The 27,340-nt window shown below is 42.9% G+C and overlaps 1 protein-coding gene and 1 long non-coding RNA gene across 2 annotated transcripts in view; both read left to right on the top strand.

Moving 5' to 3' along the window:
• LOC149336100 (uncharacterized) overlaps window positions 1-25,482 on the top strand; it is a 36,519-nt gene extending 11,037 nt beyond the window's left edge. The window contains exon 2 of the mRNA XM_089552581.1: window positions 18,117-25,482. Within this exon, the coding sequence (XP_089408707.1) occupies window positions 18,170-18,544 (375 nt within the window). The 5' untranslated portion in view covers window positions 18,117-18,169 and the 3' untranslated portion in view covers window positions 18,545-25,482. The remainder of the gene's footprint in view (window positions 1-18,116) is intronic.
• LOC149336102 (uncharacterized) lies at window positions 58-8,930 on the top strand. The gene is made up of 2 exons (XR_016284147.1): window positions 58-218; window positions 4,839-8,930. It is a non-coding gene; the product is annotated as an uncharacterized LOC149336102 (long non-coding RNA).
• Window positions 25,483-27,340: the final 1,858 nt, after the last annotated feature.

Raw genomic sequence — 27,340 nt, forward strand, 5'->3', positions numbered from 1 at the left:
TTTATTTCCTTTGATCATGTTGAAAGCAGTCCTTTCAAGAGAAATCTTATGCAGGTATGCAGCGAAGATACAAGTGCCATCTTGGACGTTATGCATACTGTGAAGCTGCATTGAATCACGAAGCTGCCACCGCCTTTGTGACCTGGGAAGGAAGAGTCCTTCATGAAAGACAAAACGCACCTTGCTTTCTTGTCGGCACACCGCATTCCGAAAGTTTGGTTGTTGTTTCACTGAGCCTTCATTTTTTTTCTTTCACGTGCCCTTGTCTGGTAGAAGTTGTCTGCAGCTTTCATTTACACAGAAGTCTTGAGTACTGATATCTTCTGCATTGCTACAGTCGTGAGCAATATAAGAGGGAACAGAGTTTGAGCATCCATTCATTCATTACTCCCTAATTATATGTCACAGGAACAGCTTTTTTTTCTGTTTTCTCAGCAGTTTTTGCTCGTGGCATATAATATCCAAAAGTCATTCTCAAATTTCAGTGAGAAATAATAAAAAAATTCGCAATTTTGTGTAAAACGTTTGTTCCCTTTCGTATTGCTCGTGACTGTACATATGTGTTCGAGTCCAGCTGTTGTTGCCGGCAGTTCCTTCACGTCAGCCTCTTACAATCCCTTCACTTTTGTTGCAAGGTTCACCTCTGGCTTGTGTTTGGGCTCAGACGCCTCCTGCTGTTCAGTGTGTTTTGTATTGTCTGCTTGATTAATATTCTTCATGCCTGCTTATTTCTGTTTCACTTGCTTGTCGAGCCCAAGGGAAGGACACTTGACCGGCATATTACCCTTCGGGTGGCAGACTTAGTACAGAACAGCAGCTTGGGCTTGTTGGTTATTCATCTTCAAATAACAGCACAAAAACACAGACGGGACACATAGAACGAGAACACGCAACGAGCGCTCGTTGTGTGTTCTCGTTCTATGTGTCCCGTCTGTGTTTTTGCGCTGTTACTTGAAGACATAGTACATCCTGTATTACCACGAATGTCACATGGGATGGGATCGAACGGCAAGGGCGGAAGCCCTCTGCATTCTGATCAGTTATCTTCCGGCCATGAAATAATGACTCGATTAATTTGCCACAACACCACAAATAAAAAAGAATAAAACAAAACGTTCACCTGTGCTTTCCTTGTTTTCGATGACTCTTGGCTTCCTTCATGTATTTATTTTTATTTTATTTATTTCAATACCCTAAAAGCCCAATGCGGGCATTACATAGGGGGGGATTCATCAAAGAAAACAACAGATATACAAAACAGAATACAAACAGCTGAAAACAGAAGTAAACAAGTTAAGGAGGCGAGACAAGTTAATAAGAGCTAGGAAAAAAGAAAGGCTAATATGAGGTATTTGGAAAAATGCACATGTAGCAAACCCCGCAAAAAATCAAGAGAAATCCCGGCTTCGAAAGTTACTAAACGCAGCATCTAACATTTTGCGGAACGTTACGGCGAGCACACACACACACTGGAGCAACCAAGAAAGAAAAAAAAACCGCACATCAACATATGTTAGAATTTTCTAAATAGGACCAAAGAGCTGTTTGAAATGATGATGTTTGAGCGATAGTATGTCATAACGAGCCCCTCATTTCCCTACAGTTGTCCTCTCAATAGCTAACGAGGGCCTTGATTCTGACAATCTTGATGCTGTAGGTAGCGTTAGAGGGTTCTCGCATGCCCTTCCGTTTGATTACGTTCCACGTGATATTCGCGGTAATACTGGATGCACTAGGTCCGCTGCTGTGAATGAGGGTGCTGCTGGTGAACACTCAAAGTTAGTTTACGGGCTACATAAATACCCTCGAAAGCAGAAGATTGGGAAGCCGTTGCCGCAGCTCAGTTGGTAGAGCACCGGACGCAAAATTCGAAGGTCGTGAGTTCGGATCCCACTGGTGGCTTCTGCTTTCTAATCAATAATCTTTCAGCCATGAAATCATTATCATCAAGCTGATTACACGATTAATTTGGCATTAATCAACACTGCAAATAAAAAATAATAAATAGAAATATTCCCCTCTGCTTTTCTTGTCGTTTCGGTGGCTGTTGGCTTCCGTCACGTGAAGAAGTTATTGTTTTATCTTGTACCACTGCATTAAAATTTTTTGTCTTTATTCATTAGATATCAAAGCCAGTGTATAGCACTGAAAGTTGAGGTCCAATGGCTGAACTTTGTCTGTTCCTTCAGTGCATACTTAGCCCACTTCCTTCGGAATGTAGCTGTTACCGTGTGCATTCAGCCTTTCTCGTGGCATTACTTTGCTGGAAGCCAGTTCTGTACTGCACTGTTCTTTCATTCAATACTGCCATGTGTAAACGCTTACTCCTGTTGGCCTGTTTGTTGAGGCATGTTGCCACTGTCACCATTAGACAGTTTTAGCTGTGCGTCCGCAAGGGCTTAGCGTACGCAAGGAGCTTGCGGGGACCATAGTGCGCATGCGCAGGACACAAGCGCGATCCGTGCATCTTGCGTACGTACGTAAGCCAGCGGACTTTGCGTTGCGTTACTTGCGTGGCTTGCGTGGTTAACGTTGGCAACATGGCGGCGCCCTGCACGCCCGCTTCGGACCAAATACTGCATCGCCGCTGCATTTTTCGACGCGATAGCTCGCTCTAAACGGTTGTATTCACTTTTATTTTGTGCATTCTCACCCCTTTTTAACGATATATGTGACAAATAGTCATCGTTTTTTAGACAAATCCAAGAATTTCTCGGTGTTAAGCCTAACTATCTACGGCGTACACTGTCGTCATAGCAACGACCTCTGGTAAAGTACTTCTCACACTTTGCGCTAGAATTTATATTTTCATTTGATTCAATTGATTTACATTAAAAAAGAAACAAAGCCTTCGAATACAACCACCACTGCCATTAATAAAAGAGGAAAAAGTTTCCTTAGCACACAGTTCAGAAGCTTGGACTTGCTGTCGCTAGATGGCGCCACTGTACCCTACGCTTCCCGGGCGCTACGCAAGCCACTCCCAACTAAAACTGTCGTTGCCAGGACGGTTGGCACTGCGCGTAAGGTGCGCCCGTAGCGTACGCACAGCTTTAGTGGACGCACAGCTAAAACTGTCTATTAGCGTAGCTCAGCTGCGTTTTAGTGCTGTCACATATAGTGTGTGTCTCCTGCTGCACTTTCATGTTTTTTTTTAGCTTTGGCTGTCCACAGTTTATGATCAGCATTGGAAATGTTTTAGTGCACTTTCTATTGAATACACAAGGTTGTGCAATGTTATTGTTGAGCTGCCGACGTTGGTGTGAAATTGAATTCACTAGAGCTCACTGCAGCCAAGTGAAAGTGAACTTGATGAAGTGCTGACTGATGCGATTTACAGTGTCCCTGTTCCATGAATGAAAATTTTTTGTTTTGCTGTGTTCATGCAGATTTCCATGAATGGGGAGAGAAATCACCTTATGCAAGAGGCACCATCTTCGAGAGAACAGAGCAGACAACAGCGAGGCAAAGTTGCTTCATTGAGGTAACTGTAGCTGCACAATTATTGAGCCGTCCAGAAAAATTGTCACGCCAGAACATCCGCTGTACTATGCACCACATCTACCAGAGTGTACCAAAATTTTCGAACAAACTTGTTTGTGATAATGGATCAAGAAAAAGGAACTTGAAGCGCTTGCATGTGTAGAGAAACCATGAAAGATGAAAGTTTGTTCAAAAATTTTGGTACACTCTGGCAGATGTGGTGCTTAGTACAGCGGATGTCCTGGCATGAAAATTTTTTTAGACGGCTCAATAATCATGCAGCTACAGTTACCTCAATGAAGCAACTTTGCCTCTCTGTTGTCTGCTGTGTTCTCTTGAAGACGGTGTTTCTTGCATTAGGTGACATATTTCATTTTTTAAAGAAGAGATGAACTTGGAAAGTTTGTGTAATACACCCCTTCTTGTGTTATAGCAGATGCGTATCTTCATGTGTCACACAGAGGCAGTGAGTCACACTAATGAATTATGCATCTTGATGGGCTATGACATGATTATCAAGACAGCAGAGCTGTTTGACACAGTGATTTATGAGTTTTGGATTTAGACTGGTGTTGTGCTTCATGTTCCTGCAATGACTGCATGCCAACAAGCATGTGGTAAAGCTGTGAGACAGAAAGAGATGAACAGCTTGAATAGAGTGATAGATGAGCGCGATGCACAGCAGTGATAGGAACATGCAAGGACCGGGCACTGAACGCAGAATGATTGCTCCTTTGTGTGTGGAAAATGAACAGCCTAGAGAAAAGGTGCAGGTACTGCAGCAGCCATACCGTAGATGCAGTGCATCATCTTAAACCACAGTGACGCACAAAAAAAAACTTTAGGAGCCTGCTACCTACGCAACGAAACAATGGCTATGTCGAGAAGAAGCATGAGTGGCTGATGGATTCAATTTTAACTGTACTGTACTTCACATCTCATGTGGCTCTTAGCATTTTGCAGATACAATCATTACTGCCTATTCTACGCACTCCTTGTTTATTTGGGATCTCGAAATGTTGGTCAGGGGCCTTTTAAGGTTTGACTAGATAGGCTGACTGACTTGCATGCAGATGTTAGAGACAGGGCACTGAGAAAAAAAAGGGGGGGGGGACCCACATAGGATCACTTGGTATACTTAGAACCTCCCAATGGACATTAAAACTCCTCTGGACATCCTGTGGATGTCCTTTGGACGTATTTCGGATGTTCAGGACATCCGCAGGACGTCCAGGGGACCTCCAGTGCCCATTGGACTGTATGTGTGGTTGCCTGGGTTGCCACATTTATCATCACGAGCCTTAATGCTGAACCTTGCCAGGCTTAGCAGTCACTGCCTGTCACACCTTTTGCAGGGGGTCACCAAACCGACGCTGCCTTTGAGGAAGTGGAGGAGGGCAACGGCCTGATCACCTACAGGTGCCGGCAGTGTCCCTACGTCACCACTCGGAAAAACGACCTCGCCAGGCACCGGGTGACGCATTCAGACCAGCGCCCCTTTCAGTGCCCTCAGTGCCTGAAGACGTTCAAGCGAAACCATCACTTGGGCCGCCACCAGCTGATCCACGCTTCCAAGGAAAACACCTCTTTGCCACTCCAGTGGTGAAGAGAAGGCAAGGAAGGGAAAAGTGCAAACAATTGCCAGAGGAACTTTTCAGCACCTTCCTTGCATTTGCCCGGCTCTCTGTCTTGTGCAGTGGCGTTTTCTGGTCATTTTACAGTGATAGCCATTAATGGCACAAACCGCAGGACCCTTGATAGTGGCATAGACATCTTCACAAGTGAGCAAGGTGGGGAGCTACCTGTTAAACTGAGCTATATGTGTGATGTGGCTTCCTGTTACTGACATGGTTTTCATCACACATTTACTGCATAGTACCAGCTAGTGCTGGGTTCTCACATTTGCTGGAGTAGAGTAAATGTTTTTTGAAGGATTACAATTTAGTTCTCGCATAAAGTATAAATGTGCCCCGAATAGCCTGCCAGGGCCTGCCATCCCCACAAAGCTTTACTGTCATGCAGGAAGGTACAGTCATGTTTAATACAACTTGCTACGCATGGGCTGTTATAAGACAGTGTGCACATTATTATGCCAGAAGAGATGAATAAAGTCAATAGTGTAGGGAGAACATTTCTAACGCATTTTGCCATGCATTTGCCAGGCATTTTGAGCTGTGGTTCTTGCCATGGTGTTGCCAATAATATTGTGTACAATCATACATAAACTGCAGGCGTGCTTTGTAGGTATTAGTATGATTGTTTGCTGATCCCATTTCGTGTCCTAGGGTAACTAAACATTGCTGTTTAACAATGCACTGCAGTCTTTTCGACTTTTAATGCCTTGAAGCTGACTGAAGGTATTTTTTATTCTCAGTGGTACAACAAATGGCGTTTTTGTGTCATAAAGGCTCAGCCTGTGAGGGTAGCTCAAGGTCTTTTTGTAATGCCTTTGAAAGGCTTTTGCTGGCTTTTTTTTTCAGGGGTTATTAGTCGGGTCTACCATTCGTGACTTCTGATGTCACTACAGTTAAAATGCCACCATTTGCTGGTTTTTCTTGTATGGAAGAAGAAAAGAATATGGCCAATTGTTTTGACAAGAGAAGATAAAAAGGTTGCCATGTGACAAGGTATGATTGGCAGAACTTTTGGAGAACCGTACTTGCTCTGTTAATCATACCCTGATGACGATGTCGAAACTGAAGAAACGAGAGGAATAGAGGATTGAAAAGCATTGCAGACAGTGTAAAAAAAAAAAAGCAGTAGGAAGCACTGGCAGCTTGGTGCATTGAATCCCAGAATCATTTGACAAACTAAACTAGGGCTTCTCCTGTTCATTAAGGCTGTTCAAGATGTGTTCTCCATTCATTCAACGCCATGGCTGCAACAGAGCCTCCCTTTTGCTGACTAACTATAGGACGTGCCAACATCTCTTTCTTGTTAACGGAGTTCACATGTTCAGCTTTCAGCAAGTTGTGTTTTCATGATTGTTAATTTCTGCACATTCCTGTAAGCTCCTGAAGTGTGCAAGACCATGGGACATACATAGCAGGTCGGAAACTTGTGTATGGATTTCTTGAATTGTCTGTTACCCTTGCATGGCTGTTATCTTTATGGTTCTTTAACTATACACTGGTCTTAGACCTATTTTCCTTATTTTTACTCCAATCCTAATGAAACTGTACCACCTTGCTCAGTTTTTTACACCGATTTCAACAATGACATTACTTTTCTCATAAATTTGTCGGTTCACAAGATAATTAATTTCAATTAGTTAGTTGTTATACCTCGGTGCAAAAAAAAACTGCTCATTAAAAAATCATTTTTAATCCATGGCTACATAGTATCATAAGTAAAGAGTGCAATAATCAAAACCATTATTATTTTATCCTCATTAGTAATTTTACAGCACTTGGAATATCAATATGCAAGGCGTGAATGTAATGCATCGATAAACTTTGCGAAATTATAAATTTATGAAGTGCGATTGAACAAATCTGCTTCGATTATTGCACACGTTTTGCCTTCAACTTCCTTTAGCAAACAGTATGACATCTCTATCTGTCCTAGACGTTGAGATATCGACATACTAAGGCAGCCAGATGTCCAAAATTTTCATGCCGTTAAATTTACTGCTGCTGCATAAATTCAGCCCACACGATGATCTGAATTTAATATTATGGTCAAAATGCTGATTTCTTGAAGGAAAAAATTGGTACAGTTGGAAAATAATAGCTGGAGATTCCACAAATATCACTTTTTGAAAACCGATTTTTTGGTCATTTTTGGTCTCTGAGAACAGTGTCCCCCCTTAAGTTGGCTTTGCTGCGCAACTTTTGAAATGCAGGCATATTGTCGCAGCCTGTGTGTGTTCCATATGCAAGAAAATAATATGTTGCAACATTTGCATGTGTCAGCGCAAACCTGTCCCTAGTGATTGGTGGTGCGGTAGTAGATTAGGTGTGTAACCAGATGGGTGAACATTTCATGGTGCACGTGTGGAAGCTTGGGACTTGTTTTAAATTTTGTAAATCTGGCTTGATTGCTTTAACTGCAAGTAGCATACATCCTTGGCAAGGCTAATAATTTATTTCTTAGAAATACCATTGTTCTCATGCTTATGGTCGCAGACGACAAAGGAATATAAAAAGATGTGGCTTGTGTATTTCCAAATCTGCAACGGTCGTTTTCGCTGGTGCTATGGACAGAAATAAGTTCTTGCTGCCGCTTGTGTTCACTGCTTCCGGGAGCACAAGCAACTTTTGCTGAAAGTACAATGCAAGCAAAGGAAAAGTTTGATGCATTATAAATATGAATGGGCATTGGTGAATGCTAATGTGTTAATTATGCATGGTTTGTTTCTAAGTCTGGATTTAGTCTGGCTATTGACATTGTACTATGTCAGTAATGTACAAGGATAAAAACATTCACTGGAATGTAATTACAGCGTTCCTAGTGTTTTTTTTTTGAGAGGATGGGATTCGGGGGTAGTTTTCATTATTGTACGGGGAAACTGGTTTTGTACTGTTGTTTGCAAATGATGGTTTGCTTGATAAAGTGAGAAGCAGTATTAATATGGCAGTAGACGCTGCAGTGATATCCACTTGTTCAGATAGAATACTGATGCTGCGTCTTGCTGTTGTGCCAGAATGTACTTCACTTGTAACTGAAGGTAGCAAAAGGTGCTGTTTATTGTGATCGCTAAACCATTTGTTATTTGTGATTCAAGAAGATATGCTGTTTATGTGTATGTATGCATAGATCAGCATAGTTTAGTATATTTACTTTGTGATTGCACCCCAACAGTGCATACTATTTTGAGATGAATGCCAGAGGGAAGTATCTAGAGTAGAAGTGTTGGGGGAAAAGGAGATGCTACTAATTTTGCTACTGCATCATTAATCAATGTGCACTCATTTCCGTTTTGCCTGCATTCCAAGTGATGTTGGTTATGTGTTGTTTGAACACGTGTACAAAAGGGGCTGCGTTCTGCTCAAACAGGCCACTCATCCTGCTGAGGCCAATGTTCTGTAGTTTATCTTGATTTGGAGCTGTTGTTTGTGTGAAATAGGCCATCTTATGTGGAAAATCCAACAGCTTGCCAATGAATGAAAAATGTACTGAAACTGGCAGTCGGAGTTGTAAGGCCTTGCTGATATTGTGAGTCTGTGTGTTATGACAGGTGAAAAAAATGCTTGGCAGCAGCTTAGGTTTTTATGTCAGCTATTGGTAGTTTTAAACATGCTTGATCAATGATCCCCTTTTGTGAGGTGTAGTTTTTTTTCTCGTACATTCAGAACCTCCGCAAATTTTGTTGATGTGTCTTGCGCATAGATCAGATTGAGAACCAATGCCCAAGTCTGTTTTGTTTATTCTTTACATGCATACTACAACTACCTTTTCCTTTCAGAAAAATGTTTAGGCTCTGAAATAATAAAGAGTGTGCAGAAGCACTGTGTTGCGTACAATTGTAACGTTCCAAGACGGACTACAGTTTGTTGTCTTGCGTGCAGGTGTAGTGAGGAAGATCATGTTTGCGAGAAAAGTTCATGCCAGAAAAGTACTGAATTTCTCACTGTTAATATGCTCATACAAAAGAAGTCAGCAGTCACTGAAACCACGGAAAATGTAGGCAAATGTTTTAGTTACTGATGAATTTTTTCATATGCATATCATAATGAGCCTATCATCGCCTTATCTTTGTTAGCCGAGTGTTAATGTGCTGCATTACGTTTTTTCACTCCGGTTTTGTGACAGAAAGGCCTAACGACGTGCTTTATCAGATTAGGATTAGGCCTATGAAATCAGCCTCAAGTGGGAGAATGCACAAAATTCGAGGCACAGTAAAGTACATGAGTGAGCCTCATGTTTTCCATTTTTAATTCAGATATTTGATCAGTTTATGCCGCTTCATTACAGAGAAAACTGTCATTGTTTCAGATACAAAGTGTCCTCGAGCCACCTTGCCTCACTGTTTTTCGCAGCCATCGCTATTGTGTTCTGTTGGTGCAGGCTTTAATGTATTGGCTTGGTTAACCATAAATATTTATCAAACAGCTGAAACTCTTAGGATCTTTCAAATCGTACTGAATAGCAAAATCAATGACTGCTTGCACTAGAACTGCTGCTTTGTGTAAAGTCTCGCTGTGGATGAGTTGGTGGGGGTTTGTTGCATTCCGTAAGCAGTGCAAATAAAATGTGCAGTGTTTGTCAGAATTTAAGAGTAGCCAAGGGGTTTCCTTCTGGGTCATGCTATGTGGCTCTTTGTGCATCGACACCGTTCTGATTCTCTTGAAGCCTAGCAGAACCCTTGTCCTTACCCCTCATGTACTTAGGACTTCGACGGATGCTATACAGGACCCCCACTGCATGGCTTAGCAGCTAGCCCCTCGGGCTCTATATTTTTGACAAAAGCAGTACAGAGAAGGAAACTGCAGACTGTCATTAGTCACATTAATAGCGTATTGTAAATGAACAAGGGAAAGATGAAACGTGATCTCAAAGGCAGGTGTTCGGTTGCATGACACTTAAAGAAGTAGTAATAGTAGCTTTCTCTGCTTGAGTGGTGCGTTGTTAAAGGTGCACTGGAGAGGAATCTGAACTTGTCTTTTTGTCACGGGAACTCGATCTACACGTTCCGAGCATTCTTAGCAACTTCGGATTATTGCCCTGTGTGGCCAATTTCCCTAATTTAAATTGGATTAACGTCCGGCTCCCGCCTTTTTTTTCGAATTCCTCGCAGATGATGGGAGGAGTCGACCAACACGTGGAGTGCCTTTCAGGCAGTCGCGTGGTGGCTTCGCTTTCGCTTTTATTTTTTCTTACGTTTCTGTGAATACATAGGTCCAGTCAGAGGCTACATAGCTGCAAGTTAGGCCCAAGGAAATAAAATACGCGTAAACTCTTTGCTTTCGCCGATCACGACGTATCACTCCGCCGATGGCAGAACGGCAAGCCGCCATGGGACTGGTTGAAAGCTTAGTCGACTCCTCCCACCGTCTGTGGGGAATTTAAAAAAAAGGCTGGGACGTTTAATCGGATTTAAATTAGAAAAAATCGGCCGCACAGGGCAATAATTCAAAGTTTCCAAGAACGCTCGGAACGTGTAGATCGAGTTCCAGCGGTAAAAATACGAGTTCAGATTTCTCTTCAGTGCGCCTTTAATGCTTGTTCAGAGAGGTACTGGAAAAGAACTTGTCCGCATTTGTTTTCAGCTCAAAACATCACTTCCCCAAGCCACTCGGGCCAGCCCGACCCAGCGCGGGCGGAATCAAGTGGTGCAACATCGACTACCGCCAGGCTGCGTCTTTCCTCGCCACACCACCACCCGACGATGGCAGCAATGCTGGCGGACATCCGGCGCACAACGGCGGTGGTGCCTTCGACAGTGCCGCAGGGCAGCGGCCGGTACAAGTGTCCGTTCTGCAGCAAGGCCTTCGCTCACCAGTGGCACCTGGGCCGGCACGTGCGCATCCACACGGGCGACCGGCCCTTCCGGTGTCACGTGTGCCCCATGGCCTTCAACCAGAAGAGCACGCTCATCGGCCACCTGCGTCGCCACACGGGCGACAAGCCCTACCAGTGCCACCTGTGCCGCATGGTCTTCTCCTGGAAGAGCACGCTTGTCAAGCACCTGCAGCAGCACGCTGTCCAGGCTACCTACCAGTGACACTTGTGTAGATGGGCAGAGTTTTGTGGTTTATTCATTTCACTGCGCTACCACCTCGTGTGCAATGTGGAGGTGCTTTGCTAAGGCCCTTTTAAACTACGTTTCGATGCAACTTAAAGGTGCACTGAAGAGGATTCTGAACATGTCTTTTTGCCGCGGGAACCCGATCCACACGTTCCTAGCATTCTTAGAAACAGTGACTTATTGCCCTGTGTGGCCGATTTCCCCAATTAAAACGAATTAACGTCCGGCTCCCGTCTTTTTTTTTAAAATTCTGCCTCGTACGGTGGGCGGAGTCGACCAACGCTTGGAGCGCCTTTCACCCAGTCCCGTGGAGGCTTTGCTTTCAATTTATTTTGATATTTAGGTTTCCATGAATAAATAGCTTCATTCGCAGATAATATAGCCGCAAAATAAGCCCGAAGAAATAAAAATACGCGCGGACTATTTGCTACTATGGACTACTACGTATTACTCCACCGATGGCAGAGCGGCAAGCCGCCACGGGACTGGGTGAAAGGCACTCCGCACGTTGGTCGACTCCGCCCACTGTATGAGGCAGAATTTTAAAAAAAAGGCGGGAGCCGGACGTTAATTCGATTTAATTGGGGAAATCGGCCACACTGGGCAGTAAATCGCAGTTTCTAAGAAAGCTCGGAACGTGTAGATTGAGTTCCCGCGGCAAAAAGACAAGTTCGGATTCCTCTTCAGTGCACCTTTAAGAAACGGCAGTTGGCAACAACGGCCCATGATACACCCAGTGCGACATTGCTCTACTAGCCAACAAAAACCCACATTTCAGTGTTTGACTCTATTAAACAACTCAGAGGCATAAAAATTCTCGCGCTTATAAGTTCAGCTTTTGATTAGCTTTTTGATTCAGGTTCCAAAAGAAGTTTAAAGGATTATTTTCTTGCTGCTGAGGGACCGTGTGGGCTGAGCTTCACTGCAGACTTAAAGGGACCCTGAAACGAATTTGATGCTCATGTTATAGTGTAACAGATCTGTAGAGGTGGCCTTTGTGAGTAATCGAGTAAAATTTAAAAGCTCTGCGTCGACTCCACATTTTACAAATAATTTTTGAAAATTGGTACTCGCAATTGGTTACCACCTCACTGCACATGTCTTAGTCGCTCTTTCCTCACTAGCGTAGAGCAGGGAATCTGGGTGAATCTTCTCATCTCACGTGCCCGAGTGACATGGGCAGGGTGGGGTGCAATTCCAGCCTGTTTCCTTTGTTTTTTTTTCAGGTGCATCATCACATATGGGTTGCAGAAGGAGAGGAGGAGAATCATTTTTAATCGTCAATATCTTTGGTGTTAATGAAGCTAGCTTGAAAATTTTTGCGGTGCAGTGACAAGTGATGGCGTACCAATTGCGTACGCACTTTTCCTAACCTTAGTAAATGTCGTTTCATGGTCCCTTTAAGTTGCATTCTACTATAGTGTCCGAGCTCGATTAATGTTCTATGCAAGGCACAGGTCATTAATGCAGTGCTGGTATCCAACGCACAGCAAGCAACCACACTGTAGTCAAGAGAACTGCTTCTCTACACTGCCACAGTACTTTGCGAGTTGAGTACACGCACAGTGCAATTGTGGAAAAGGCAGCTTCATGGATCTTTTATGAAAACTGGGCAATGTGGGAGGTTCTGCTAATGCTATCTGGTGAAAGCTGGAGCTCTGTTTTTGGCATGCCTTGTTTTCGCTTCATTAGACCTCACCTGATGCATGTGTATATCTTGTGATTTGCCGAAAGCCTATTCCCGTTGAGAATGTTGAGTGGCACCTTGGACACTGCGAGTATATGTTGTGCTTGAATACTGCAACAGTGTGTAGAAACAGTGAATGATCCCTCATTGCTTACTCTATGAAATGTGTTTCCAGATGCCTTTGGTGAGATCGGGTTAAATTAGTGTGCAGTTTGGGTGGCGGTTTTTGCTACACATTCCGAGAAGACTGTCACTGATAAAAGAGACAGTTTATGACTGTAGAAGAAAAGAGCATGTTAAGGCTTTTTTCATATTGTGGGCTTTTCGTCGAAATATGTCGGGGTATCCATCACTTTTCAAATGGAATGGAATTACCTATGTCGGTGTGGTCACCCCTGCAAATAGGTTTTAACGAAAATAATGGCAGTGTTGCATGATCATTGCAGTCAGTGTGATCGCTTTCCCTCAAACGTGTGAAAAGTGTATGATAGTATCATGCTATGAGAGAATCATATGCAGGGCAAGAACAATCAGAATAGGGCACATTTCTGGCTGCATCTAGTACTTTGTCGAGTGTTTCCTGCAGCACATTTTGCGGGGCTTGTTTCCAGCTTTAGAATGTTGTTTTAGTAGTGCGAAGCGTTAAAATACTGTTTTTATAGTTGAAGGCATCCAGAAGTAACCAAAATCCAGTTTAATAAATGTAATGCTAAATATTTTGCTTTTATGACTGTTCTATCTATGTAACTGTAAGCAACTTGCATTGATTCGTGAGAGATATTCATTGCAAGCAATAGTAGATGAGCTGCGCGTGGAAATCAGTGCATAAATGTGATGATGCACAGGTTAATTATAATATATTGCAACCTTTTCAACATCAGCAGACATTTTTTGGTGCAGCTGCAGCACATAAAGCAGTCTTAACCCATGTCTGGTATGTGATCCAGCCTCTGTAAATGTTGGATTCGACGACGAGACTTACCGGCGCATCCACAGCCCTCGGTCTCGCACACACGTAAACATTTCCTAGTTATGTTTTGCTTACAACAGAAATTGCAACAAATCACTTAATGTATTGCAATTCAACAAAACTAGTGTTGATCATGGAGGGCAGCTGAGTTTGTGATTACGATAAGAAGTGATGTGCTTTTGGTACTTCCCTGGCTGTGGTACTTCCCTGGTGCTCGTTCAAGAGCAGACAGATCTTTTGTAATGTGTGACGAATAATTTGTAAGACCGCTGGTGTCTGAACTGTTAATTGCTTTCACACTCATTCCATATAGGTTCCATATTGGCTCGCAGAGGCATTGTACGCGATGCTGAACACTCTTCTGGTCAAAGTTGTCTGCATATTATATTGACATCAGTCTAGTTACTCTGTAAGAATAGGTGATGTAACATTAGTGGTTTGTCTGTCTTTAGTATCCGAAGTCTCAGGATGCATTCAAATGAGAATGCTATTAAAGTGATCAGTTCTTAAGCACCTATTTCAGTGGTGGCACTATGACTACACTTTTGTAAGACAGAAACACTTCTACAGCTGGTTATTTTTTATGTGTAAGAAAGCCTCCCCGTATTACTGCCCTTGTACAAAAACGAAACCGTGTCCTTGTGAGTGTCTGCACAGTTTGATTGGCATAGAATTAAAGGGGCACTAAAGAGGAATCTGAACTCGTCTTTTTGCTGTGGCAACTCGACCTGCACTTCCGAGCACTCTTAGAAACTTTGAATTATTGTCCTTTGCGGCCAATTTCTCTCATTTAAATCGGATTAAACTTCCTGGCTCCCGCCTTTTTTTAAGCTCACCGGTGACGGTAGGAATAGTCAACCAACGCATGGAGTGCCTTTCAGCTAGTCGCATGGCGGCTTTGCTTTTATATTTTGTTTCTTGGGTTTCTGTGAATAAATAGATCCAGTCAGAGACAAGATAGCTGCAAATTAGGCCCATGGAAATAAAAATACGCGTGGAATCTTTGCTTTCACTGATCGCTACATATCACTCAGCTGATGGCAGAGCGGCAAGCCGACACGGGACTGGCTGAAAGGCACTCCACGCATTGGTTGACTCCTCCTGCCGTCAGTGGTGAGCTCAAAAAAAAGGCGGCAGCCAGGACGTTTAATCCGATTTATATTGGAGGAATCGGCTGCACAGGACAATAATTCGAAGTTTCTAGGGATGCTGGGAACGTGTAGATCGAGTTCCCGCGGCAAAAAGACAAGTTCAGATTCCTCTTTAGGGCACGTTTAACATATGGCATTCTTGGCAAGAGAATGAAGTGAAAAAGGAAAGGGGTCTTTCTTTTTGCTTGCATTTGCTGTTGCTTGGCACATAAAGTGGCCTCACATTACCAACTCTCGCATTTTGGTTTAATGGTTTAATTAAAGCACGTTTGTCTTTGAGGCTTTCCTTATTTGTAATGCTAGCGCACTGGGACGTGTAGGGACTGTCTTTTTACACCGCATGCAGATTTGCAAGTCCTGCTGTACAAGCTGGGCAATTTTATTTTTACCTCTTTTTTTTTCTGCCCACACTAACTTAAAATGTTTCCTCCTTTAAATAAGTAGTTATAAATGTGATCTCATCAGTTAGTGAGGAATAAGTGGCTGCTTGGATTTTATTTCCTCTTTCGCAGCACAAGGCGTCCTGGGTAAGCGGTGCCCCTAACGTTTACCTTTATTAATTTTGTAATCGCTTAGTTAGTAATGTGTAACTAGGAGCTTGACACAAACTGTTATTCTGGAACCATTCCTTCTGCATTTAGTCATAAGGGAAGATAAAAATTAAGAAACACTGACAGAAAAAGCCACGAAGACTGGACAGTCTTAAATGGAAAAAACGATGAACAGTATTTGAAGACCATTTTTTTCCTCATGTGCAGTTAATGCTGGCAGGTTTCTTAATGAGAAGTTATTGATGTAGACTTCATGCTATGCAATGCTACATCAGCGTTGGACCTCAGAAATTATATAATGTCACACTGACTATGCACATTTTTTCTACCCTTGTACTGAAGAGCCTTTGTGGCACCATATGTGCACTCTTTTGTTGCCATTGAAAATTATACATTCATTAAGAAAGCTGGTACCGTTCTACTTCCACTTCCTGCATGTGTCTTTAGTGACCAAGTGTGGGTCTCTAATGTACATTAATGTCTAACACGTGCATGTGTTAAACCGTGCGTTAACATGTCTAACACACACCCCTTTCAAAACCTTCTCTAATTGCGTGTATATTTATTTTATAGGCATGGATTTTATCCATTTGCATGCAAGTAGTGTGAACCTTTCTTCCTGTGATGTATGCATTTATTCAGTGACCTGATCCTAAATCATTAAGGCTGTGGGAAAATATGATCCTGAGTGTGATTATGTAAATTTGTTTTGCTCCTTGTTTGTGCTTGGTTGTGTTGTTGTCTCTTTGTTGTTATTTAACGTCTTCCCTGGTGCTTACTCTGTCATCTAGCCTCTTGTTTCTTACAGTCGTAGGATGTGTTCGATTTTCGAAACTTCTCTTTCACACGGCAGGGAATTTATGGAGTTGTTTCATATGCTTTCCTGCCTTGGCTCACACCCGTAGCTTTCAGTTATTGATGTAGTTGTGATCATGTATTGAATATGTGAACTGAAATTTATTGTTTTGTGTATCAAATGTTTCCTGACTTTCTTTTGATTATGTCAGAGATGGTTTACACTTTATTTTTTGAGTGGATTTCACGAACTCCTTATTTATATCATGTTTATGTTTTCCTGTTCTTTCATAGTATGTAGTGACACGGCAAGTGCGGGCCAAGATATATCATTCTTAGTCTTTGCAAGACCGGTGCTTTATTTATTTGATCATCTTTAGAATTGAATGCATGCTTGTTTTCTCTACCACCTCTTCTGAAGCTAAAAGTGTTCATGTTTGTTCAATGTTTCATATTTGTTCATGTTTGTTCAATGTTGTTCAGTGCTTATCCACCAGTCTGTTGTCTCTTATTTTATACCCAACTGTGAACAGGAAGCTGTGTACAGGGCACAGATTAGTGGGCATAATAAACAAACTGGCATGCTCAAACAATGTTGATGTTTATTTCCTCATCCATTTACTTTTATTCTACTTTTATTAATAGAAGGAGTTTTCATCTCGAGAAAATGTTTTGGTCCAGACGTGATGGTTTTTAAGTCTTTGCTCATTCTGTATGAGAAGCAAGTTTCTCATTGTGATGTCCTTACTTATTACAAATCGCAAGTTTAGAAACTTGTCAACTTCAAATTGCGATGTTAATTTTAAACTTCTTTTGTTATTTGTTATCATACTTTTGGCTACTTATTGCGCTCGCAGCTATCTGTGTGTTTTCTTCTGTAATGTGATGTGAAATAGAATTTTAAAAAATTTAGCTGCCTCTTCAGCTTTGCCAGATCCTGGTCTTATAGCAACACTTAATTCCTTCCTTTTGAACATCGTTCATAGTGTGTTTTCTATGTTAAGGTGTCAGGGAAATACAAGTGACAGCATTCACTGAGCAGAGTCATGGGAGACATGCTACACACTTAGGTCAGCATAGTATGAACATGTGGTGCTAAAGCAGTCATCTTTAGCTGATGACGGGCAGAGTCATTATGTACAGTCGAAAGCATGATGCATTGCAGTTTTGTTTCTTACCAAGTTGCTTCTCAGCATTTAGTTTCGTTGGGACCATTTTTTGGCTAGATGTGTTCAGGTTTTTTGTTGTTGTTTTGTTGCTCTATTATTGCACTTCATCTAGCTGGCTGGTATTAGAATTGACACATTTACGGTTGAACTAAGACGCAAGCTTGATCTAGTACCTTAACAGTTGTGGAAAAGCAACAACTTCAGCTGTCTAAAACCGCGAAAAGAAAAGATGAGGCAGGCATTCACCCATAGATTACCTATGTTATGTCTTGCGTGTACCTTTTTCTTTGACTTTTTGTTGTTGTTGTGTTGCTCTATTACTGTATTGGAATTGACACATTTATGGTTGAACTAAGACGCAAGCCTGATCTAGTACCTTGCAGCTGTGAAAAGCGACAACTTCAGCTATATAAAACCAGGGAAAGAAAAGATCAGGCAGGCATTCACCCACATATTACCTATGTCATGTTTTGCGTGTACCTTTTCTCTTTGACCTTGTCTTCTTGTACTCAGACTGCACCACAAAAATGATAAGCATTTAGCTTTAGCTGTCTCTTCTTGTTCTCAGTGCGGCGACAGCTCTTGCCAAGCTCACCGTGAGCTTCTCTCTCTCTCGGCAGATGCAGAGCTGGACTCCATAAACGGAGGAGTAGCTGGGAATATCTGGTCCGAGATGATTGTTGACCTGCCCCCTGCCGACGGACCGGGTCTCCGCGGGCACCACACAAGGGCGCTGCGCGAAGCATCGATGCTGTCCGGCACCATGAGCCTGCGGCCGTACAAGTGCTCGCACTGCGGGAAGGCCTTTGCGGACCAGTGGCACCTCAAGAGGCACGTGCGCATCCACACGGGTGACCGTCCCTTCTCCTGCCCTTTCTGCCCGATGGCCTTCAACCAGAAGAACACGCTCATCGGCCACATGCGGCGGCACACGGGCGACAAGCCCTACCGGTGCCAGATCTGCCGCATGGCTTTCTCCTGGAAAAGCACCTTCGTCAAGCACGTCCAGCAGCACGGCGCTGAGCACCACCTGCTTCCCACAAACTGACGGCCCTGGTGAAAATCTTTCCCAGGCCAAGTGGTTTATGGAACAATTTCCAGCTGGTTCCAGTTGGAACCAACTGGAACCCAGATGGTTCCAACTGGAACCTACTGGAAATGGTTCCATAAACCAGTTGGTCTGGAAAAGAGTTTCGCCAGGGGGGCCGCGAGAATCTTCTATGCGAGCCAGCTATCTTCTTCCCGAGTGTCCTGTATGTAGGAGGGCCTTTCACGGAAGGAAGTAATTACAACTGGCATCCATTAGAGCAGAGGTTCTCCTCGGGTAACCACAGCAGCTTGCAAAAGGTACTGAGGAACCCTGCATGCGTCGACTTCCATGCTTTCATGCTCGGCATGCATGCAAAAACAAGTAGACACATGACCCTTAAAAAAAAAAAATTGGTCAAATTCGGTTAATAGTGAAAAGCTGTATAGTGAAACAATCTGTTGTGAGCACTTCTAGTGTGGTTAGTCCCAAAATAATATGAGCGTTGAGGAATGCACGCGCTTAGATGCTGAGGGAAGCCCAAAAGTGCTCCGAGGAACCGGAATATTCTGTGTGATGGTACCCAGTTTGGGAACCCCACCACTAGAGCACATCCGTGTTGCTTCAGGCAAAGGCCATGGGGCTTTTTCAGATTTATGTAGTTCAAAAAAATTCTACTTTTTCTAGGGTATGTGGCTACCCAGGCTGCCATTCTGTACTAGGGTGATCATTTAGAATTTTTGTGATACAGCAGAGTCCCATTAGTTTACTGTCATCATTTAGGCGGTTGGTTTATTTGAAGTGATGCTTTGATCTCATCAGTACCAAATGCATTGAAAAGGCTCCCCTTACTTTGAGCCATGCATAATTTAAAGTTTTCAATCAGATTATTGAAAGTGAGTTACACCTTGAAAGTCTGAAGAGTTGAGAGAGGTATACGGACGTCCTTTGTTGCTGTATATGAGTGCTTTGATGGATGCCTTTTGAAATTACCTCCTCTGTTTGAAATCTAACCCACACTGTGGTATTCCTGTGAGCTCAGTGGAGGAAAAGAACTTCAATCAATTCCTTGTGTTTTATGAACATCATGAACATCAGAACATTATGAACATTATGAACATCAGAGGCTGTAAAAGTGGTAACATGTTCCCAGAACTGTGTTATGAGGCACACGTGATGAACTGCTTTGCGCCAGCTTTCTGTATGATGTGCGCCTTGAAAAGTACTTCCATTGAGCAAACCAATTATGGCACGCATTAATGAGAATGCGCTCCAGTGGGCTCTTTCTGAGCGCTAACTGGACACTTGCACAGACCACTCTGCCTTTCTCGTGCAAGGGTTTTCTGCGAAATTTGCTATGAGTGAACAACGGGACAATCTTACGTCTGTTCTCCGTTATTTGAGCTACAGAGGCGCAGGCCTAATTCAGCAGACTTCCACCAGCGAGTCAGCAGCAACCTTTGTGCGGCTTGAGCTACTTTGATGTGAGTGCCGGGTTCCAGTGTGACTGCTATCCTCGTACCACGTTTGCAGCAGTCATGCAGCACTGTGAACTTGTTGCACGTGACTGCCATGTAACAAATATGTTCCTGTGGCTATGGATGCCTCTAGATGCTGCTTTTTATAATGCAAGGGCCATGCTATGCACTGGAAGACTTATGAATCAATGTTCTGATCTCAACCAGAAATTGACGTTGTAGCTAATGTTGTGTAGCGGCACCAGACTAGCAGCTTCTGACCTGCAACAAACTTGCGGAAGTTTTAAACGGTTTTGTTTTTTATGTTTTTATTATTATTACTGAGCAGCGAGAGGTGCGGCGGGCACACTGCCCGAAGTTGTCATTTATGTTTACTCGTCGACAGTTTTAATGCACAAAGAGTGGGCAATTTACAGGGCTGAGTGAACACTTTTCTTGTACAGTTTGGTCTGCTGGCAACTGCTTATCGACAACCATAGCGGTCACACGTTGTGGGCGTTAGAATTGGACAAGGCCACTAATGCGTAGCCACCTTTGCTTCTCGGGAAACAAACGCAACACTCTGCACACTTGGTTTGCACTACGGATGCTCTATAAGTGTGGTGCTTCATGCATAAAGGTTACTCGCCCAGGTGAAAATCGCAACTGGTCTAACTGGGTTAAGGAACAATTTCCCAGTTGATTCCAGTTGGATACCAGTTGGATACAACTGGAATTCAGCTGGGAGCCAACTGGAATCAACTGGAATATTGTTCCTTAAACCACTTTGACCAGTTACGATTTTCGCCTGGGCGTGTAATGTCAGTTGCATGACACACCTGTGCGAGCAGCCAAGGCTGCCCAGAAAAATGTTTGTTGAATGCACAGATGCATCGCGTTGCAGTCACAAGAGCATGATAATCTGCGTTCTGAGGATAATCCAAGGCTTAGGACAATCCGAGGCCTAGGGCCTAAGTCAGCAGTTAGCACTGCTGTGATTTTTTTAAAGGGACTCTGAAGACAGCTCCAGCCAACATTTGTTCTTTGTAAAAATGAATTCTGTGGCTCTCTCGCAGGCTGTTCATGCTTGTCTGACAGCAAAAGACGAATCTATTCCGGACAAAATTAAATTTGAAAATTTTCCTGCCACAAAGTTCAACCGCATGACATCGAGACTGAGAAGAACTCCGTGCTCGCCGCTTTGAAGTGTGGCCTAGCGTCGGAGATCCGTGCTAAAAAAAAATTGCATCTTAACGTCACTACTCTGCTTGCGAAAATGGTCAGTGATGGCGAAACTTGTGATTTCATTCATTTTTGGCCTTTTCTAGTTTTTAGGAGCTCTGTTTTCAGTAAAAGTAGTGTCTTTGTCATTAGCGCGCGGTGACCTCTCAATGCAGGCCAACTTCAGTGTGTTGTCAGTGTCCCTCTAAACATCATGTTGCCATTATGGCGCCTGCTGTTAGGATGTGCTGTTGCCGTACGAGGGCCAAACTTGAGAATGAATAATCTCCGTAGTGAACGTGAACCATCGAGAACTGAAAAGGTGCATGTTTGATGGTGCAGTGATCTTTGTCTTGCTCTCTCACTAGTGGGAGAGTGTGCATACATTCAGTTTGTAGAGGCACCGTGATGGTATGTAAGGAGGTTATGAATATAAGGTGGTTCATTGGCATTCAGTCCTTATGACGGTAACGTTGCAACATTGTGTTTGAAGTACATGAATGCAAGCTAAAAATTGTTGCAACAGAAGTGCATCTCAGTATGCCTTTTTAAAGTTTTTATATTGCATTTATTTTAATGTGTTTCATAGTTATTGTTTAGCCTGCACCAGCTTACATTGCACAGGGCACATGTAATTAGTTCACAAAACTCAATTCAGAGCCTCTTTCGATCTTTGGAGCTTTCTTGTCTATGCTTTTGAGACTTCCAAAATGGAAGTTGTATTTCTGCCATCTCTCATTTTATGTGGCGATTCTCCAGGAGCTCTGCTCACTATTTTTATTTGTACTAAGTTACCTGTATTCCTGATGCTCACTTTGAGGAGTCCTAACAGAAGTTAGCTAGAGTTAAGGTATAGTATGTGGTCTTTAATGTCCCAAAGCTACACTTGGGCTCTAAGATACTTTACAGTGGAGGGCTTCAGACTGATTTCGACCACCTGAAGATCTTCAGCGGGCACTGATATTGCACTGCACACGGGTATGTTTGTATTTACCGCCATCAGAAATCCAGCTCCTATTGCTAGGATTCAATCCCAATACAGCTTGCCGATCGTGGCATTGCTTGAAAATTTTTTATAGGTGCTGTTTCGTAATGGCTTCCGTTAGTATAATTAAGGATTGTTCAGATGACCTCACCATGACTGGAAACCTGTGGCTCGTTTCCATGGGAATTGCTGGCAATCCATTGAACAATACTAACCTTTTGACGCAGGCAGTACTGTTTGTTTAGACACAGAAAGGGAGTGAATGAGAATGCTTTACTAGTTTTTCGACTGGCAGCAAAAATGTTCATTTCAGAAACCTTGTTCTTTTGTAGGACCGGACTGCATACCTGGTACAGTAGAGTCCCATTAAAACGAAGGTGGTTAAGACGAATTCTGGGGTAATGTGAACAATGTGAGACCATTTGGTTGTTTCCCATAAGATTCAGTGTAAAAAAAAAAGAAAAATCGGCTGAAGACACATTGTTTTGTGTGTGCTTCGGTCAAGACAAACTTTTGAAATGACCATGAACGACGATCCTTTTATTTTTTTTTTACTCCTGTACTTTTGTTCTCAATGTTTTCGTCCCCTGTCTCTAGGATCTTTCAATATTGTTCGTATATATAGCCCTGTTTTTGATCTATGTATTGTTTTCTTCACTGTCCCACCCCCTCTGTAATGCGAAAGCCCTGAGGGTAAAATAAATGAAATGAAATGAAATGAAATGAAATGAAACGACAATGACCCCGCACAACGGCACTCGTGGGGCGGGGAGGAAATAAAACGCTTCTGCGCTAGGAAGCGCACCCCGACACGATAGCTTCCATCCACCATCGCGCTAAGATGCAGAGATCTGACGTTACCACATCTCGACATCGCACTTGCTTCGAGTGCCATGCATTGGTTCCAGTAGACTAAAAGGCACGTAGGTGCGGAGTGTGTGACGCTCATTGACTTGGAGCGCAAAATTTGGACGATTTCTAACTGACGCGGCACGAATTAGTGCAGCGCAGGGATGGCGAGATATCAGCACCGCATGTGCATTGCCTGCAGTGGACAGAAAGGCTCGTCTTGCACTTGCTCGTAGAGTTAATTGCACTGCGCATGGTGCGAGAGAGACAGCTATTGAAATGGGCAACTTAGATGCGTATTGGAGCTAAAGAGAAAGTAAGAATTAAAAAGAAAATAAATAAGTAAACCCAAGTATTGGTCACACTGGAAGAGAGAAAATGAACCAGTGAAAAAAAAATTAACTAGACTGGTGCCGTTTTCAACTTTGGTAACGTGAGCTTGTTTCATGCCCTCAGTCTTCAGCTCACTTCTTTCTGAACGGGTATTTTATTCAGTGTTTGCATGTAGCATACAGCTGGACACACCTAGCATGCTCACATACCTTTTTGGGGGCACTTCCTTTAAGATATTCTTATAAAATGAACACATTTTTGTGGTCCCTTCAAGGTCATCTTAAAAGGAGTCTACCGTACTCTACTGTCAGTGGTATTATTATGCCGCTTCCTTATGTACTTGTTAGTTGCTACTATAATGTATGGTAGCCAGTTTCAGGTTAATGGCAATGTTCTCTCAAGTAGAGCCTACTTTCAAGAAGAAATTTTATGTGGAGTGTGTTACTCATTCAATACAGAATTGGTGATCTACAAAGGCAGTAGAGTTTCAGTGTCATTCAGTTCAACTATCTAATTGAGCAGTGAAGAAAATCATTGCCTTGAAATGATTGCCCTTGCACTCATGTTTTACTTTATATCGGATAATTTGGTAATGACCACATATGAAGTGCTCTGGTGAAACATGAGCATCAGTGTAGTGTAATCATTTCATTAGCCATTTTGTGATGCAAAGTAGTAATATCTCATTTCGTTGTTCAATTCCTTGAAGTTCCGTTGAATATAGTGTTTGGTGATCTTTTTCTTCTTGAAAAGTTTCCACACAGCCATCTGTCTCGCAAGTTCTGGTAACAATGGATCTTTTCATTGACTCTCATTGCTCCCTATGTTACATTGTATTTTTCTTTTCGTGACGTTCCACTTTTCTGCTCACTTTTGAGACCTACATATGCTTTGTGTTGTTTCTTTGCTGACATCATGGTACTTTTTTATCGAGGAAGCTTTAATACATTCACTGTGTCATGGGCCACCAGTGGTCACGTCATTTATCCATCCTGTGTGGCCTCAAATACTGAATCAAGTAATGAAGCCATGGGTCAGATTTTATTGTGAGTGCAAAATGTGTCTCATGACTTCATCATGCAGTCCAGTATTCATGGCCTCAATGCATCAAAAAATGACGTGACCCACTGGTCACCTGCGATGCAGTGAACGTGTCACGTTCTTTTTCCGTAATATTTGTGAACGTTCTTTTTCCGTAATATTTTTGTTCCTATTGCACTGCTTCATGAAAATATTGTAATCCATTTGTTGTGAGCTTCTGCACCTTACATTTATATGTTGTGTGCAACTATTTTGCCTGTTCTGCTGCTGCTATGTGTATATGCTCAAGCTAACTTTTAAGGGATGCCAAGAACAGCTTGGTACAGTTTTTGTTCTCGGAAAAAAGGGAAACGCTTCGAGATTCGCATACAAACAACTGCCTTGACATCAGTGGACTTTGCTTATGAAAAATGGCTGATGATGGGGGAACCTGCATTTTTCTTTTTTTGTCTTATAGTTCACAAAATTTCCAATTTCAGCAAGAGTAGCACCTTTATCATTAGTACCCTTATCGTAATGTAATGCTGTAGGCCAACTTCAGTTTGTGCTCTCAGTCCCATTATTGGCAACTCAGCCATGGACATTAATCGGGCACCCTTATTAAGACTTCATCATGTTCGGCTGAAAGATCATTCTCTTTGTGTCTTCATTGGATGTGGGATTTGCATCCTACATCCAATGAATATATCAAGGATGTTCTCGCACCACTGCACAACCACGTAACATGTGTATGAAGGTATTGACCAGTAGTACTGAGAGCATCTTGGCAGGATATGTTTGAAAAGTGCATGGTGTTTGTCCTGAGTGAAACATTGAAAATTGTTTTTATGCTGGCTTGTTGCCGAGACAAACGACTTATTGAGCGTTTTGCAAATGGTGTTAGCTTTGATTCTTTTATCCTGATGACTGTCGCTTTCAGGCCATAGCATGTAGAGCAAAATGTGGAAATGTACTTCTGGACTGGACTTTGCAGGCGTGGTTTCATACCATCTTCCTGTCACATGTCTGTGGATGTTTCTAGGGCACCTAGTCCCATGGAGCAGCAAAAGAGCTAATAAATGTCGATTCATAAAACAAAAACATTGTTAAAAAGGCAATTGTTCTGTAACATGTTCACTGCATGGTGTACGCAAATACATCATCTCTACGACAAACAGAGTTCACTATAGTCGGATACAACTTAAGTCTGCAGTGAAGCTCCGTCCACATTCAGCCTCCGCGCACAGAATTCCTCCAATACGAAAAAGTAGTTCGCTGCTTAACTGTTTCTTGTTATCTAAACAAGAAGCTTATTACAAGAAAAAAAATTGTGAGCTCTAGAATTTTGATATGTGGATTGTTTGATATAGTCAAACATTAAAGGGACACTGAGGAGAAATTGAAGCTGGTTTGTATCGACAGAATACCAGCTCCTGATTACAAAAACGCCACTCATACTGACAACAAAGCTCTTGTAACGTAGAAAAGAGCAAGAACCAAAATACAGGTATCGCCGCCACAGGCCAAACTCGCAAGTACAAGCGTGATGACGTCGTAGGACAAAGCAGTGTTGCTATTTTTTTTTTATAGAACCAATGGTTCTAGCAACTCTAGGACCCGAGAAACCACAAATCCCTGAGGCGCAGCCAATGCATGCGCAAATGTCCTTGACGTCGCCAGATGGCGCCACGTGCCCGGCAGCTACGTGCGCTCCTGACGCATCGGGACCAATCAGCGCCTGTTTTCCGGCGGTAGGCGGGCTCCCGGTATTCCGCTAGCGGTAACAAGGTGCACGGTATGCTAAAGGTGTCTATTTGCAAGAACTTCGTTGACGACTTCGAGAACGAGATCCATCGTAACGCTGGCAAAACGCCAGTGCAAACGTAATCGAAGCGACTGTAGCGACGGCCGCAATAGCCGATAGATGCCTTCAACGTGCGGCCGGCGGTAGCTTTCTTTTCGGCTGCTGCTAGGCTGCACTGCTGGCCGCCAGAAATCACGGAATCTGCGGTACGTCATGCGCACGTCATGTTTCACGTCACTTAGTCCTGTGTCGTCATAGGAGAATCCCAAGTTTGAATCAGAGCGGCGGGAAAAACTTTTTCAACTTCGAATCCAAATTTCTTAGAAATAAATGCATCTTTCGCAGCCGGCCAAGTGGCAACAAAGCCATGACATGCCGAGCTATCGGATTTTACTATAAAAAAAATATTAATAGTGCTCTCCTCCGTGTCCCTTTAAAAAGCTGATTTCGTTTACTGTTGCGATTGGCCAGCGGAGTAATACAGGACGCCGCGGTCCTTGGTCCAGTGTTAGCAACTGCTGTTTTTTTAAGTTGTATCCTACTATAGTAAAGTTATCTTGAACATAGAGCTACCAACGGATGCCGTAAGAATTTAACAGTAGCAGGATCCCGCTGTAGTTAAATATTATTTAGTAAAAACAGGGGTATAGTAAAGCAAAACTGTCTCCCAATTTGGCTTTCTGTCCTTGAATAGAAATGATTACAGTAAAGAGTGTTTGGCCATGGTGACGTACTTCCCACGAAATTATGACATCGCGGCAAGCACACGGTCTAAAACATTTCGGAGCAACAGATACTTAGTCAAATGTTTAGGGGAATCCCCCAAGGTGGAGTAGATTTGTAATAAGGGAGTAATTACTCATTGGCATCCACCCGAGCGCAGCCATACGGCTACAAAGGAAAGCTATACAGCTTTCTCAGAAACTTTGTAGTTAAAGAAAAATTCGTCCTGGTCCGGGGTTCGAACCCAGGACCACCGCTACACCGGAGCAGTCGCTCTACCAATTGAGCTAACCAGGACGGCTTTAACTACGAAGTTTCTGAGAAAGCTGTATAGCTTTCCTTTGTAGCCGTATGGCTGCGCTTGGATGGATGCCAATGAGTAATTACTCCCTTATAACTGATACTTAACGGCTTAGTCAGAGGAA

This window comes from Amblyomma mixtum, chromosome 7 (assembly GCF_055824585.1).
Source record: "Amblyomma mixtum isolate Tamu chromosome 7, ASM5582458v1, whole genome shotgun sequence".
Classification (NCBI taxonomy): Eukaryota; Metazoa; Arthropoda; class Arachnida; order Ixodida; family Ixodidae; genus Amblyomma; species Amblyomma mixtum.